This window comes from Arachis stenosperma, chromosome 5 (genome assembly GCF_014773155.1).
Source record: "Arachis stenosperma cultivar V10309 chromosome 5, arast.V10309.gnm1.PFL2, whole genome shotgun sequence".
NCBI lineage: Eukaryota > Viridiplantae > Streptophyta > Magnoliopsida > Fabales > Fabaceae > Arachis > Arachis stenosperma.
The window spans coordinates 111,878,490-111,894,475 of record NC_080381.1 but is presented as its reverse complement, the minus strand read 5'-3'; the positions used below and the strand labels follow the sequence as shown (position 1 = coordinate 111,894,475).

Sequence of the window (15,986 nt, the reverse complement as noted above, 5' to 3'; positions counted from 1 at the left end):
GATGTGTTATTTTGGACTAAACCATCTGGATTATAATTTGTAACTTTTTCATCATTTTGTTTACAGTTCCAAGATTATATGATTTTGGCAAGAGTAATAGCCTAAAGATGTATGGATGAGTTCACATGACTGGTTAGTGGTAATGGTTTTAACTTAATTAAATGGCGAATGTTAGAGAATCAATATTTTTAATGGAAAAAAATTGGAAGTTGGTTAATGTTAGCTGAAACACAGTAAATACAAATAAAAATATTTTTTATGGTTTAATATTTTTTATCCTAAGTAGTTCCTTTTTCAAATTGTATTGGCAATTCTCAAGTTGAATAATTCATTGCCCTTAATCATCCACTTAAAGGCAAATAATTGATTATAGGATGTTTTTCATTTTTAAGGTAGATTCAAACTTTCAACCTCTTAATTAAGATATCAAAATTAATAAGACAAATTTAATTCGATTAAATAATTTATTATTCTAAGTTGTGAGGTAAAACTTAACTTCTTAAATAATTGAATTAAAGAGATTTCTATTAAAACATCTTTAGAATTGGAGTCAAAGTTTTTATAGAAAAAAAAATCAAAATTTAGTTTTCCATGTATTTGTTAAGTATTTTTAAATTATTGTTTTATGTATATAAAAGAGTGGCTAAAATTTTTAGATATCGATAATTTTTGTGTAAAATACGAGAATATTTTATTATTTTATTATTTTTCACTGCTATTTTGTAAAAATAAAAAATATTATTTTAATTATAAAAAGACAAAACATTATTGACAACCTATAACACATAGTTTATGTCATTTTTAAAAAATTCACTACTCATAATCCAATATATAAAAAAGAAAGTATGTAAATAAAATAAAATAAAAAAATGGCAAAGAAATGTGATGCCGGTGTGGTTCACACTTCACAACACAGGTTCTGACCTCAGAGTGATGATGGTTGTGTGTGTTGATCTGAGTCTTCATATTCATAACACTCCCGCCAAACAAAACAACGTAAACCCTAATTTCTTCAGGGTTTAAGCTCATTTCTTCAATTCTTCTTCCCTGAGCTGAAAACCGAGAATTGAGAAGAACAAATTGTACTTACCAACTTACATTTGAAATTTTCACATTCCAAAGATTAAATCTTTGAGCTAAACAAAATGAGCTTCGCGGCCTACAAGATGATGCACTGCCCAACCGGCATCGATAACTGTGCCTCCGGTTTCCTCACTCACTCACGCGCCGACTACGTTCCACGCGTCCCTCCTCTTCCCGCCGACGACCTGGACCCTGACTCCGACTGGCCCAACCCCGCTACCCGCCGCGACCTCGGCCCCATTCCCAACCTTATCCTCACTTCTGCCAATGTCCTCGAAGTCTATGCCGTCAGGGTCCACGAGGAATCTGCTAAGGGTCCTCCGGCTGCAGCTGAGTCCAGCCGTGGTGGCGTTTTCGACGGCGTCACCGGGGCCTCACTCGAGCTTGTTTGCCATTACAGGTTTTCTGCTTCTTTTAAATTTGGTTGTGCTGGGAATTTAGAATTGAAATTCAGCAAAATGTACTCTTTGTTTAGCTTGACTCGGTTGATTATATAGATTAGGTGGAATTTAGAATGTGAAATTGGAAGTCAAGTTTTGATTTTTGAATCCCCCCAAACACAAAGTTACTGGTACAATGTGGTTTCAGCTATGGAAGTTTAGTCACTAGTTGGTAATAGTTGTAGGTGTACACAAGTGATGCTAGTATATGAGTTTGATTTGTTTCAGCTTATTTCAGCTGTTGGTTTTACTGGCCTAGCTGAGTCGAGCTGTCTTGTTGGTGCTGGGATTTAGAATTTGAAGTTCAGAACGAAGTTATGGTTTTATTTTTTTTCTTTTTTCTTTTACTTTTTGACTATTGAAACTAATGAGTATACTGCGGACTGAGGTATGTTAAGAGTGCTTGGATTTATGATGAGTTAATGGAAAAATTGATTTTCTCTTATTTAACATTATATGGCTACATTGTGGCTTTTTACTTAACTATATTCTTTTATTGACTTCATTATTTTTTAGCCTCTTATATGTTGAATTGATTGCTAAAATGACAAGAGCCGTGAATTTAGTGTGTTATACTTGGCATTTTCCCCCCAAAGTAATCAGCATATTGTGGTTGGCTAGTCTCTATTTGATATTACCTTATTGACAAGGGGATATGCCTTTAATCTGTTGAATTTACTGATGATTTGGTGTTTGGGCTTGTACTTGTGATTCAGGTTACATGGTAATGTTGAAGCCATGGCTGTGTTGAGCATTGGAGCTGGTGATGGTTCCAGAAGGAGGGATTCAATCATCTTAACTTTTAAAGATGCAAAGATTTCAGTTCTAGAGTATGATGATTCTATTCATGGACTTCGTACAAGGTGAGTGGTTGCTTCTATCTTTTGGTCTGTTAATTATTTGTTAGTAATGCATTTTTTTTTTTTGGGAAATTTGCACTTATATAGACTGAAAACTAGAAGGATCTTTAATGGGAAGTTGGGAGATGAAAGAAATCCTTGTAACGTGCACATGTTCAGCTGAAAAGTGTAATCCTGGCAAGCTTTATTTTCTGTTGGAGAGTTAAATTGCCAGATATTGTGGAGAGCTGACTCCTAAACCCTAAAGCCCTAAGTTGTCCTTCTAAGACATTGTGGAGTCCAATTTTGAGTATTTTTATTTTTATCCAACTTTTTTTAAAAAATTATTTCTCTATCCACCAAGCTAGTCAAAATGGAGACTTCGCACACATTTAGTTTTGCTAGGATTCCACCCTTTAGTTGCAAAAAAATATTAATGTTCCTTGGTGGCAATGAGGAACAACTAAGATATCCATCCAATGTAGTTGCTTCCATTGAGAATGAAGTTGAGGCTGGTCATAATCTTTTGTACTACTCATTGGTTATATGTGTGCATAAGTGTTTCTGATTACGGAGAACTGTACTAATATCTATGATTCTTCAAGAAATTTCTGCAATTCTCTTTCTCCTTCTCTTTGTCCCCTCATTGATGTCCCTTCTTTTATTGGGGTCTATCTGTCTATGTGACAACTTAAAAATAATGTTATTTGATGGCAAAGTGTTCTTTTATAGAACTTGTATTCACTTATGATCTCAGGTATTCTTTACTATATTTTGTATGCATGTCTGTTTTACTAGCCTAAAGGATGAGGCTTAACTATAATCTTTTCTTTGTTTAGTTCCTTGCATTGTTTTGAGGGTCCAGAATGGCTTCATTTGAAAAGAGGAAGAGAACAGTTTGCAAGTGGTCCCCTGGTAAAGGTTGATCCTCAAGGCAGGTGTGGTGGGGTTCTTGTCTATGATTTGCAAATGATAATACTAAAGGCTACTCAGGTCTATTATCCTTCATACTTTTCAATTTAAAAAGTCGTTGTAGTATCAATGTATCTTGTGAATTTCCTTTACTATCTGCTTATCTTTAAAAAAAAGTTGTGTTTAGAAAAAAAAAAAAAGAAAAAGAAAAAAAGAGAATCCTCCAAAAGAGAGCACAAAGAACATTAATTAGAAAAACAATTAAACATGTGGCCTAAGCTGGCCAATCTCTTTACATGGATGAAATGGGAGTTCTCTTTTACATATATATCTGTTGCTAAAGTAACAGAGAATCCACCTAAATTCATGTGTAATAATTTTATTGCATTATGTAATTCAACTAATATCCCAAGTCTGATAGAATGCACTTTGAATATATACCATTTATTAAGTGTATTTTCTCATGGGAAATTTTCGATGTTAAAGTATAATTTGGTGGACTTTTAATTTTCTTAATTGGTGTTTTATTGCTGTCAGGCTGGTTCTGGTTTAGTTGGAGACGATGATACCTTGGGTTCTGGAGGTGCAGTTGCTGCTCGTATTGAGTCATCTTATATGATAAATCTACGTGACTTGGATATGAGGCATGTAAAAGATTTTACATTTGTTCATGGTTAGTGTAAGAGTATAATTTATTTGTGTTTTTTAGCATTTCAAAAAATCTTAGTGCTTCTTATACCGATAGACTACCATTCTCACCTAGGTTTTAGTTGTAATGTTGTTTTCAAGAAAAATGAGTTGACTGATTAAAATTTATAGGCATAATCAGAATGTCATAGATTCTGTTCCTCCCCACCCAAATGAATAATGATAGTTGCACACCTGCATACCTAAATTGGTGTTCAATTTATATACGTATTAAATCCAAGAATGGAGCAGATAGAAGAAGAAAAAGTGTGTCAGGGATCAAATTCAAATTAATGGTGATAGATTTGGTGTACAAAAGTAAAACACATATCAATGTGTACAAATATCATTCTTCTTTTTCTATTATTCTGTATCTCTCTCTCTGTCTGGTGGGGCTTTAAGCATGTCAATGTACCTAGTAATTTTTGGTTTTCTTGAGGGGACCTTTGTACAAATAGTTTACTTAAGTGTTTATTTGATAAGAAAAAAATTGAAAAGTAGCTTATAAAGTCATTTTCTATTTGGATATGTAATTATATATGTACTTCTTTTAAGTGTTTTAAAAAGTGTTGCTCAAAAACTGTGAAAGTGTTTCTCAAACCGTTACTCATCTTAAAATTTATTTAACTTTGTGTATAGGATATATTGAACCTGTTATGGTCATCCTGCATGAATGCGAGCTTACTTGGGCTGGGCGTCTCTCATGGAAGCACCATACATGCATGATATCTGCACTTAGTATTAGCACAACTTTGAAGCAGCATCCACTCATTTGGTCAGCTGTTGTAAGTGCAATATAGATGCCTTGATGGCGCTTCAACATTTTACGATTTTGCTAGATTGTGACTCTAGAAATATAGAAGAATTTAACAGAATTTCTGTCCCACCCTTGAATATCTTAAGTTGAAGTGTTTTGAGGTATGGCTGGTTTACTTAACCTGGCCATTTGTGACTACTAATTTATATATATTTAGTCTTATCTATTTTTATTCTAAGTCATCGGTTATGCTTACTATTGAATGGTAGACAAATAGAATGACACAAGAGTAGTCTATAGTCTATACTGTATTCAGTATATTGAATTATGCCATCGTTTTTCTCCACAACTTACGCCTTGAGTGTGAGATTTCTTTTGTAAGTTGTTAAGCACAGTGAAATCCTTCTGGTTTATATATTTTTGAATGATATTTTTCTTGGAGATTCCAGAGTCCAGCATCTGTTTGTTTCTGCTGAATTTTCCTCCTTTTTAAAGATATAATTATTTTCTTCAAATTGTGTTTTCACATGTCAGAATCTCCCCCATGATGCCTACAAGCTTCTAGCAGTGCCCTCACCAATAGGTGGTGTTCTTGTAATTGGAGCTAACACTATTCATTATCATAGTCAGGTAAGTGTATTGCTTTAAAGTAATCATGCAATTGCTTCTCAACTTCTGTCAATTAGAAAGATATGTTATCTGAATTTTCAATCCTCCATTTTAAACAATATTTGCAATAATATAATTATATAGGTCATTTTTGCAGTCTGCTTCATGTGCATTGGCCTTGAATAGCTATGCTGTTTCACTTGATAGCAGGTGGAGATTTTTTCCCTTTTGTCTTTTAATTGCCGTTAAAAGTTTATGGCTATCTATCCATCATATCTTCAGCACTGAGAGGTTTTAATTCTATTTCAGTCAGGAGATGCCAAGATCAACTTTCAATGTGGAGCTTGATGCTGCCAATGCAACTTGGCTGTCGAATGACGTGGCCTTGCTGTCGACAAAAACTGGCGAACTGCTATTGCTTGTGCTTGTTTATGATGGAAGGTTTGTCATTCTTTTTCCATTTCATTCATTCATGTTCTTGATGTTGTGGGTGATATGTTCGTTTAGTTGTTTGGCAGCTGGAGAATTTATATTAGGATTATGCTCCATATAGGGAAACATAATTATTTGGGAAAGGTGAATTTTCTTGCTCGTAGTATTCCAAATAACTATTGTCAGCATTTCAAACCTTTCACTTTTATCCCCCCCCCCCCCCCCCCCCACACACACACACACCCAAAAAAAAAAAACACAAATCTTTCAATGTTCTTTTTTCCCTCCTCCCCCTGGTAGGCCCATCTCACAAGGTAGAGGATAATCAATTTTAGGATTTCTGGATTTGACATAATGGATAGAGAAAGAGAGAGTTAATGTTGTTATTTGCTGCAATTGCAGTAGCTTGCATTATACTTCAAATATGACTGTCTGACTGATCACAGAACACAATTACGATTGAACCATGTATACTTAAACCAACAAATTCAATTCCAGGGTCGTGCAGAGACTTGATCTTTCCAAGTCAAAAGCTTCAGTTTTGTCATCTGTAAGTTTGGAAAACCTTGCATTTCGTGCTATTGTTGTTGCAAATTTGATTCTATACTTATCGGTTAGATTGAGTTTAACTTTTTGAATATCTTCAAATCTTTAAGGGTATAACGACAATTGGAAGTTCTCTGTTTTTTCTCGCGAGTCGATTGGGAGACAGTATGCTGGTGCAATTTTCTTGTGGATCTGGTGTTTCAATGTCATCGTCTAATAATCTAAAAGAGGAGGTGCACATTTAATAATATCTGGAACTTGTCTGCTACTTTCTTTCGGTGCTGATTGTCATTTTTTTCAAGAGATTTCTGTTTAAACTAGAACACCCCCCCCCCCCCCCCCCCCCAAAAAAAAAAATCTTCAATGCATTTTTCAAGCAAAACTCGCTGTTGTAGTTTCTGTTACTGGTGTTATTATTATCATTATCTGTAAGATTCTCCTCAACATTTGTAGGTTGGTGATATTGAAGTAGATGCTCCTTCATCAAAGAGATTGCGAAGGTCACCTTCTGATGCTTTGCAAGATTTGGTTAGTGGCGAGGAACTTTCATTGTATGGATCTGCACCAAATAGAACAGAATCAGCACAGGTAGTGTCTCATTTTGCTTTTGTACATAGAGTAAGGTGACAACAGGATATGGAGTAGCCATTAGCATCTTTTTCATTTTTTTCTCACTAGAATTCTTTGGTGTATTGCACTTACTGAACTAGTTATATTTTGGCTGCAGAAAACATTCTCATTTGCAGTTAGGGATTCATTGATTAACGTTGGTCCTCTAAAAGATTTCTCATATGGTTTGAGGATAAATGCTGATGCAAATGCTACAGGGATTGCCAAACAGAGTAACTATGAATTGGTCAGTCTTTTTCCATGAGTGGTCACTTTGTATGATTTCATGGGTTATTACTTTAAGCACTTAATCCAAGCACTAATTACTTGCTAAGATTGGGCAAAAAGGAAAGGTGTGGGAGAGGAGGGAGTGAAGGAGGCCATTGTAGCAATTGATAGTGATTATGTATATTTGGCATAGATATGTGTTTAATCCCTGAAAAATAGGATACTCCCTCTTCGAAAACCTAGCATAAATGGCCCATACTTTTTCATTTCTTTTTTTTTTTAATTTTATTTGTCTCTCTACCAGAAGGGTCATTTACAGTCATCTTGTCTAATATTAGCACTGTTTACGATTCAATAATTTTGTTTTGCATATCTTTATTTACTCAGGTGTGCTGTTCTGGTCATGGAAAGAATGGTTCTATCTGTGTTCTTCGGCAATCAATTCGCCCAGAAGTGATAACTGAGGTTTGTCTATTTTTTATATTATATCAGCTGGTTGTGTTTTTATTTTCATTTGTTTACATTAAGTACCTCAAATCTTGCTGCATGTGCCTGTGAAATAACTTTAAAATTGATCAGTAAACCCATGTGCAGCCCATCTAGTTTTTCAGTTTGCTGAATGACCGATATCTAAAGATTCTCTAATCAAAATTTGAAAAGGAGTGAAGTGATATGAAATGAACCCGTATTTTCGCTTCCTCTGTCATTTCAGGTTGAACTTCCTGGTTGCAAAGGAATTTGGACTGTTTATCATAAGAGCTCACGGTCTCATAGTGCTGATTCCTCTAAGATGGCTAATGATGATGATGAATATCATGCATACCTGATTATAAGTTTGGAGGCTCGTACTATGGTAATCTTTTTAATAAGTGTTTTATGTTTTGGTAGGATAACCTATGATTTGTAACATGATTCTCTCTCTCTCTCTCTCTCTCTCTCTCTCTCTCTCTCTCTCTCTCTCTCTCTCTTAACCATGTGTACTCTGCAGGACAACTGAAGGGTTAGGGCTTAGTGTAAAAATGTGTTAGGATTGCTTTTAAAAATTTAAGATGGTGCATGGCTTCATGAACAAGACTCTTGAGGATGCAAACCTAGTTTGTCATTCTTTTCTTGGAAACACTATTTACTTGCTGTCATGGTTTGAACTTTAACAGATTAAGTTTAATGAAGATATAGTTTTTGGGATGATAGTCTATTTTTTTTTTCTATTTCAAGTTGTTTTGGACCTCTGTCAAAAAAAAAAAGGTTGTTTTGAACCAAAATAAGCTTAATCAACACATGCATAGTAGCATAATGGGTGTGTTCATAGCTTATTATTTTTTAAGCAACATCTTTTATTGTGGTTTATTCTCTCTCTTTCCAGTTAATTTCCTTCATGCTTCTTCTAAGCTTTCTTTTTTTGTTTTCCTCTGTAAACATTCTGCTTGATAGAAATCGGTGCTCTAGAACTTCATTGGATTTCTTACAACAATAACATGAACAAATAACAGCAATACATTTTTGGTTCATTAAAGTGACCTTTTTTCCCTGCTGTCATCAGGTACTAGAAACAGCTGATCTTCTTAGTGAGGTTACTGAAAGTGTAGAGTATTATATTCGTGGTAAAACACTTGCTGCAGGAAATTTATTTGGAAGGTGGGTCTTTTTCTGCAATTTGTTTTTGCTATAATCTATTTATTTGTTAATTATTCAAGTTTCTGTAAGAAAGGAACTTATTTTGAAGATGACTAGTATCTATAATTGCTTATTACTTTCAGTTTATCAATGTTTACGATTTGTTTGAAATTTTATTAATTTTTTGTCATTGCATTCTTACATTAGCATGCCTATCAGCACTCACCAGTAGATGCAGAAACAGAATGTGTATTTCATCTTCATCTGTATATATGCTGAATGTAGACTAAAATTACAAGGATATCACTAATCCTGGATTTGTTTGTAGGCGTCGAGTTATCCAAGTTTTTGAGCATGGTGCTCGAATTCTTGACGGGTCTTTTATGACCCATGAAAAATTTTTTGGATCTTCTAACTCTGAATCTAATTCTGGATCTGAGAATGTGATGGCGGTTTCTGTTTCTATTGCTGATCCATACGCATTGATCAGAATGAGCGATGGAAGTATTCGACTTTTAATTGGAGGTAAGCCTTTGTTAGTTTTTTTTTCCCTCCACTATTAGTAGTTTGGTTTCACATATCTTCATGTTCAATTTGTTCTTATCATATCTTTTTGTTGCTCACACACTTTTGTTACCCGTTTCATTGTTCTGTAGACTCATAGGTGTTGCTCAGAAACATTTCTTTTTTCCTTCCATTTCTTTCACCCTTAGTTTTGATGCCTTTCCTCCTATAAATTTCAATTAACAGATCCTAGTACCTGTACCATTTCTGTTACTACTCCGGCTTCACTTGAAAGCTCAAAAGGATCAGTTTCTTCTTGCACACTGTATCATGATAAAGGGCCTGAGCCATGGCTAAGGAAGACAAGTACTGATGCATGGCTTTCTACTGGTGTTGGTGAGGCTATTGATGGTGCAGATGGTGCAGCTCAGGACCATGGAGATATTTATTGTGTTATGTGTTATGAAAATGGTAGCCTTGAAATATTTGATGTGCCCAATTTTAGTTGTGTTTTTTCTGTGGAAAACTTTATGTCTGGAAAGAGTCACCTTATTGATGCTCTGATGAAAGAGGTGCCAAAAGATTTTGAAAAAGTGGACAGAGGTTCCAATGGCATAAGTGGTCAAGGCAGGATGGAAAATGTTCCGGATATGAAAGTTGTTGAGTTAGCCATGCACAGATGGTCAGGACAGCACAGCCGTCCATTTCTTTTTGGGATTTTGAGTGATGGAACAATTCTTTGTTATCATGCCTATCTTTATGAAAGTCTAGATGGTAATTCCAAACTCGAGGATTCAGTATCTGCAGGAGGACCAGCTGGTCTTAACAGTACTAATGTTTCCAGGCTTAGAAATTTGAGATTTGTTCGGGTTCCCATGGATGCGTATGCCAGGGAGGAGACATCAAATGTATCCCCTTGTCAGCAAATTACCGTTTTCAAGAATATTGGTGGTTATCAAGGATTCTTTCTATCAGGGTCTAGACCAGCTTGGGTTATGATGTTGAGAGAGCGATTACGTGTTCATCCACAGGTAAGAAATTCAATTTGATTGTCGTATATGGCTGTTTTCCCATGTTCTTGCATGGCCCATGAACATTGGCATTTTAAAAGTATTACCACCTTCCTTCATTGTTGGTGGTGTGTTACTGTGTTTAATGAACTTGCAATTAGTCCCTTGCAGAAAGCTATCTTATTCCTTTATTAAAAATTAAAATGTTATACATAGACCCAAATCCTGTGCCCAATGGACCGTGCATCCTGTATTGTCTTAGAAGTTATTTGTCACCTATACTGTAGGTGGTTCTTGTTGTTCACTGGCATTCCTGTCGTATCTGAGCACCTATCCTATTTGTGTAATAGGCTCAGGATTAGGCATTGTGTCAATTGTAAATGCCATTGTAATACAAATTGCAATATGCTGTTGATAGGACTGCTTGCTGTGCTTGAGTCATCACCATGATGACACATGACTGTATTTTTCTGGCTTGGTTCTTATAATGTAAAAAGAAAGAGATTAACTATTTTTGTTGTAGATATTTTTTACATATAAGAAATTTGACAAATTACCTAACTATTCTTCTGTGTCAGCTATGTGATGGATCTATTGTTGCTTTTACGGTTCTTCACAATGTGAACTGCAACCATGGGCTCATATATGTTACATCACAGGTATAGGATAGCATTAATATTTTCATGGAAAATATGACAAACTAGATTTACGATTGTTGCTGATTTTTTAAATTTATTTATTCTGTTACCCTCTCTTCGTCTGTGTCTTGTAGGGTGTTTTGAAGATATGCCAGTTGCCTTCTGGATCAAACTATGACTGCTACTGGCCTGTGCAGAAAGTGAGTACCTCCCTCTCTCTCTCTCTCTCTCTCTCTCTCTCTCTCTCTCTCTCATGTATGCAATCCCTTATTTCTTGACCTTTCTAATCTGTTGTCATCCTTAGATTCCACTGAAGGCCACCCCACATCAAGTAACATACTTTGCGGAGAAGAATCTATATCCACTTATTGTCTCAGTTCCTGTAAGATAGATGTATTCTTTCCTTTTTTTTTTATTTCTTTATTTATTACACCTTAAATATGATTGAGTATTCCTTGTGGTTGAAATTTTTTATGATTGATGCATTAAAAGAAAAAAAAACAATATTTATTGTTATTTCCAACGTGTGTTAAGAATCAGACATTCGGACCATATTAACTAGTCCTGCTCAGGTTCATTTTCACTAGATTGTGTCCTGTTTAGTAAGTTGTGTTGTAGCTTGTTCAGTTCATATATTATGAAATATTAATCAGTTTGCTAATTTTTTCAGAAAGTAATCAAACTGTTTATTGATATAAAACCAGGTTCCTAAACCACTTAATCAAGTTGTTTCTCTAGTTGAACAAGATTCCAACCATCAGAGTGAGAGCCAGAATCTAAATCCTGATGAACAAAACCGTTTTTATTCTGTTGATGAATTTGAGGTTCGTATTATGGAGCCAGATAAGTCTGGTGGCCCTTGGCAAACAAAGGCAACAATTCCTATGCAAACTTCTGAAAATGCCCTTACTGTGAGAATGGTTACACTGCTGGTAATTGTATTTTCCGAGTGCTGAATATGATAATAGAATAGATCATGTTTTTAGCTGCTTGGCCTCACTAATTCCATTTTGTGATTTTTCTTTTTTCATAGAATACATCCTCCAAAGAAAATGAAACCCTTTTGGCTGTTGGCACTGCTTATGTGCAAGGAGAAGATGTGGCTGCTAGAGGACGTATCCTGCTGTTCTCTCTAGGAAAAAATACCGATAATTCTCAAACTCTGGTATCTTCAGGGTTGCTTTCTCAAAATTTGGCTCAATTTTTTGTCACTTGGCTAAACCTTGAGTGGTACCTTTTTTTGGGCAGTTATTAAATGTTCATTTTCACAGGTTTCAGAGGTGTACTCAAAGGAATTAAAAGGAGCTATATCTGCCTTGGCCTCTCTTCAGGGCCATCTGTTGATAGCATCTGGTCCAAAAATTATCTTGCACAAGTGGACTGGCACTGAGTTGAATGGGATTGCATTTTTTGATGCACCACCATTACATGTTGTGAGCTTAAATATAGTAAGGGAGATTTCCTTAAATCTTTTATTAAACAATAGCAACCAAGCTTGTCCCATTTTTTTTGGGCTTTTGGGGGTTAAAAGAATTTTGAAATTATCTGTTCCCTGTAATTTTCTGAGAGAAATACGCTTTGAATGCTTACCTTAAATATATTGAACAAGTGCTGGTGAAGTGAAAAGAAAAAATGAAAATGAGAATGAGATAAATGGATGTTCTTGAATGAATTTCTTCTTACCTCTTTTAGATAATATCTGTTAACATTTTCCCAGGTAAAAAACTTCATCCTCATTGGTGACATCCATAAAAGTATATATTTCCTTAGTTGGAAAGAGCAGGGTGCTCAACTTAGCTTATTAGCCAAAGATTTTGGTAATCTTGATTGCTTTGCGACGGAGTTTCTGATTGATGGGAGTACTCTGAGTCTCATGGTTTCAGATGATCAAAAGAACATCCAGGTTGGTCTCAAGGCTATATGTTTCTGTGTTTTGTTTGTTTTTATGTGCATTTATGTCTTTTTTTTTCATAATGTAACTTGGGAAAGGCATGAAGTTCTGGCAAGTTGCATTCATGTCAGATTTTTATTTTTTATTTCTCTGATGTTTCATCCATAAAGCCAACTCCATCTATTGGAAAAAGGCTTGATTGTTGTGTATAATTATGTCTAATGAATTTTCAGCACAATTTCTTATGCTCCATACATATTTTTCTTTCTTCTTTCTCTTAATACATTCCTTATTCCAAAAAATAAGAACAATGCTGCTTCTTGATCTGAAGGTTATGTGACATCTGTTTCATTTTTCTTGCAAATTTTGGTGGCCTTTTCATTAATGCATATAACCTTTGTGATGTTTGCGAGCAGATCTTTTACTATGCACCGAAGATGTCCGAGAGTTGGAAAGGACAGAAGCTTCTTTCAAGAGCCGAATTTCATGTCGGTGCCCATGTGACTAAGTTCTTGAGGTTGCAGATGCTATCCACTTCTGATCGAAGTGGTTCTGGCTCCGATAAAACCAATCGATTTGCCTTATTGTTTGGTACCTTGGATGGCAGTATAGGTTGCATTGCGCCTCTCGATGAACTTACATTTCGAAGACTTCAATCATTACAGAGAAAGCTTGTTGATGCCGTACCCCATCTTGCTGGCCTTAATCCGAGAGCTTTCAGGCAGTTCCGATCAAATGGAAAGGCCCATCGGCCTGGCCCCGACAGTATAGTGGACTGTGAGCTTCTATGCCAGTAAGTTCCATCTTCATCCAAACATTATTGTATGCGTATGCTATTGAGAAATTGAGTCAATTAATATGCTGGTTCCTAGTTTTGAAATGTAAAATAATATACTTGGTTTTCTTCGTCGCAGTTATGAAATGCTACCGTTGGAGGAACAACTTGAAATCGCACACCAGGTTGGAACAACTAGATCACAAATCCTCTCAAATCTAAGTGATCTGGCTCTTGGAACTAGCTTCTTGTGAACACAGCCGTCGTCTTGCAAAATTCTAGCCTGTTATCTCACTTCGGCTTTTGATCCAATCCGGTAACATTCTTGTGATTGGAAAAAGCGCTTCGCCTTGTCGAAATGCGTGCAAGTGTATTATCCTTCAACCTTGGATCATAAATGTATCGCGGTTCTATAGTGTGCCCAGATGGGAGCAAGTTAGGTTCTAGAAACATCTAGAAGCTCAGATCAGCTTGGTAGTTGTTTGTCAGCATCATGAATTCATTCTAACATTCTGTAATTACAAAAATGCATTTTGAAGTGCTCAAACGAAAGAATCACAAAACTGGAAGTTCCTCAACAATATGCATGCATGGTTTCACACTGTAACTGTTGCTTTAGCAACCATAAACTGGGACGCCGGTTATTTCCAATCATTGGAGAAGAAAAAGTAGTTGAAATTGGTTGATCAGTCAAAACGAAAATGAAGATAGAGTATGATAGCTGATAATTAAGGTAGCAAATGCATATGATAAAATCTCACCTTGAACTTTCATACTTATTTTATTAATTAAATAAATTAGTAAATGTGATTATAATTTGAAAGGAAAATGTTGGCATGTGATTATGTGTGTGCCTCGATTGTCGTATGTCAAATTAGAGTTTGAATGAACTTGATTTTATAGAATTGATTTGTGCCAGGATTAAACCGGTACCCTTAATCCCCACTTTTGAGGTTTCCTATGTATATGAACTATATTTTATTGGCCTTTCCACTTGATGGTTGAAACTTGAAAGCCCTTCCTACGAATATTTCTTTAATAATTACCATGATAAGCTAAGGTTTTTTATGTGTGAACTCACTCACCAACTTATCTACCTCAAAAGTATAGATACACTAATTAAATTTTCGTTCTCAACTCAAAAATATGTATATGTTAGAAGCCTTTTTCATTCTCATCACATATATTGTAAGTCATCATGTAACTAATATTACCAAAGTTTTAAAATGGTTTCTGAAATTTAGTCTCGTGTGTTACTAATTAATACATCATCACTTCATTATATGTGGTCAAATTATATTTTGACCTGTAGTGTTATGTTAATTATGCCACGTAAGCATTTCATTAGCAGAAAACGGATTAAGAATTATCTTGCATCACGTTGGCCAATTTCAAAAACTTTTTAATGCAATTATTTCGATTTTAGTGTACACCAGAAAACACTTTAGAACTTTGGTCAATGTAATACTAAGAATTTCTCCTACTTTCCAATATTCTCTCATTCGTCTTCGTGATCAATTATTAGGAACACAATCCATTGCCAATTCAGTAAAAGTTTACTTTGGTCTTTTAAATTCCAAAGGCATTTCATTTTAATCCACAAAATTTTAAAAATGTCAATATTTTTGCTACACCATATAATAAATCATGAAATACTAAAATGTTATATTTCTAAATTATACCACAAAAAAGATGCATGAGTAGTTCATTGACTTCATTCCTCTTCTTGGTTTGTCTTGATTAATTAACAGACAATATGTCTCAAAATCATTTCTCTTTATTTAGACTCACCAAACATTTCTTTTATCAAATGTTTATGTCTCTATTCTAAAATTCATATGTTACCACCAATTATATTATTATTGTTAGATAGTCATTGTCCAAATTTGTCTATATATATATGCTTGATTATAATGAACCTAAACCAAAGAACATATAACATTACATCGATCAAGTTTTACACCTTACGATTTTTTTTTCCGCTCAAATACATTACATCTTTTAAACACATGAATTTGTTCAAATAAATAGTTCTTTGAAATGAAGGAAAAAAAAAATTAAAGTTTCAAAAATAAAGAACATAGCTTTGCGTAGCCAAATAAAATAACCAATAATGTCGCGCGTGAGATGCGGTCCATGCACGTGGGTCTATTCAATAATTTGGTCTACAGCATTTGACCAATCATGATGAAACACGTGGACATCGAGTAAAAAAAATAAAAAGTAGAAAAATAAAAAACAGAGATTGAAAATGGGAAGAAAAGAGAATAATCAATCATGAATCTCATTTGACATGCTTCATCTTCATCCACTCTTTTGCCAATTTATTTTATTTATTTTCATTTTGGGACCAATTTTTTCAAAGGAATGTGTGTCTACCCAAAGTGGAACAGAACTCCTACATTTCTGATC

General features: G+C 34.9%; 1 protein-coding gene across 1 annotated transcript; it reads left to right on the top strand.

Moving 5' to 3' along the window:
* Window positions 1–887: 887 nt before the first annotated feature.
* On the top strand, window positions 888–14,330 carry LOC130982107 (cleavage and polyadenylation specificity factor subunit 1). Its single transcript, XM_057905965.1, has 26 exons — window positions 888–1,483; window positions 2,240–2,386; window positions 3,202–3,355; window positions 3,812–3,947; window positions 4,601–4,746; window positions 5,253–5,348; window positions 5,485–5,537; window positions 5,637–5,768; window positions 6,258–6,309; window positions 6,416–6,538; window positions 6,759–6,893; window positions 7,033–7,161; window positions 7,530–7,607; window positions 7,855–7,995; window positions 8,683–8,777; window positions 9,085–9,281; window positions 9,507–10,291; window positions 10,849–10,929; window positions 11,043–11,108; window positions 11,213–11,290; window positions 11,613–11,840; window positions 11,942–12,073; window positions 12,180–12,356; window positions 12,626–12,811; window positions 13,216–13,592; window positions 13,714–14,330. The coding sequence occupies exons 1-26, from the start codon at window positions 1,146–1,148 to the stop codon at window positions 13,826–13,828; spliced, it is 4,377 nt and encodes a 1,458-aa protein (XP_057761948.1). The 5' UTR covers window positions 888–1,145; the 3' UTR covers window positions 13,829–14,330.
* The last annotated feature ends 1,656 nt before the right edge of the window (window positions 14,331–15,986 follow it).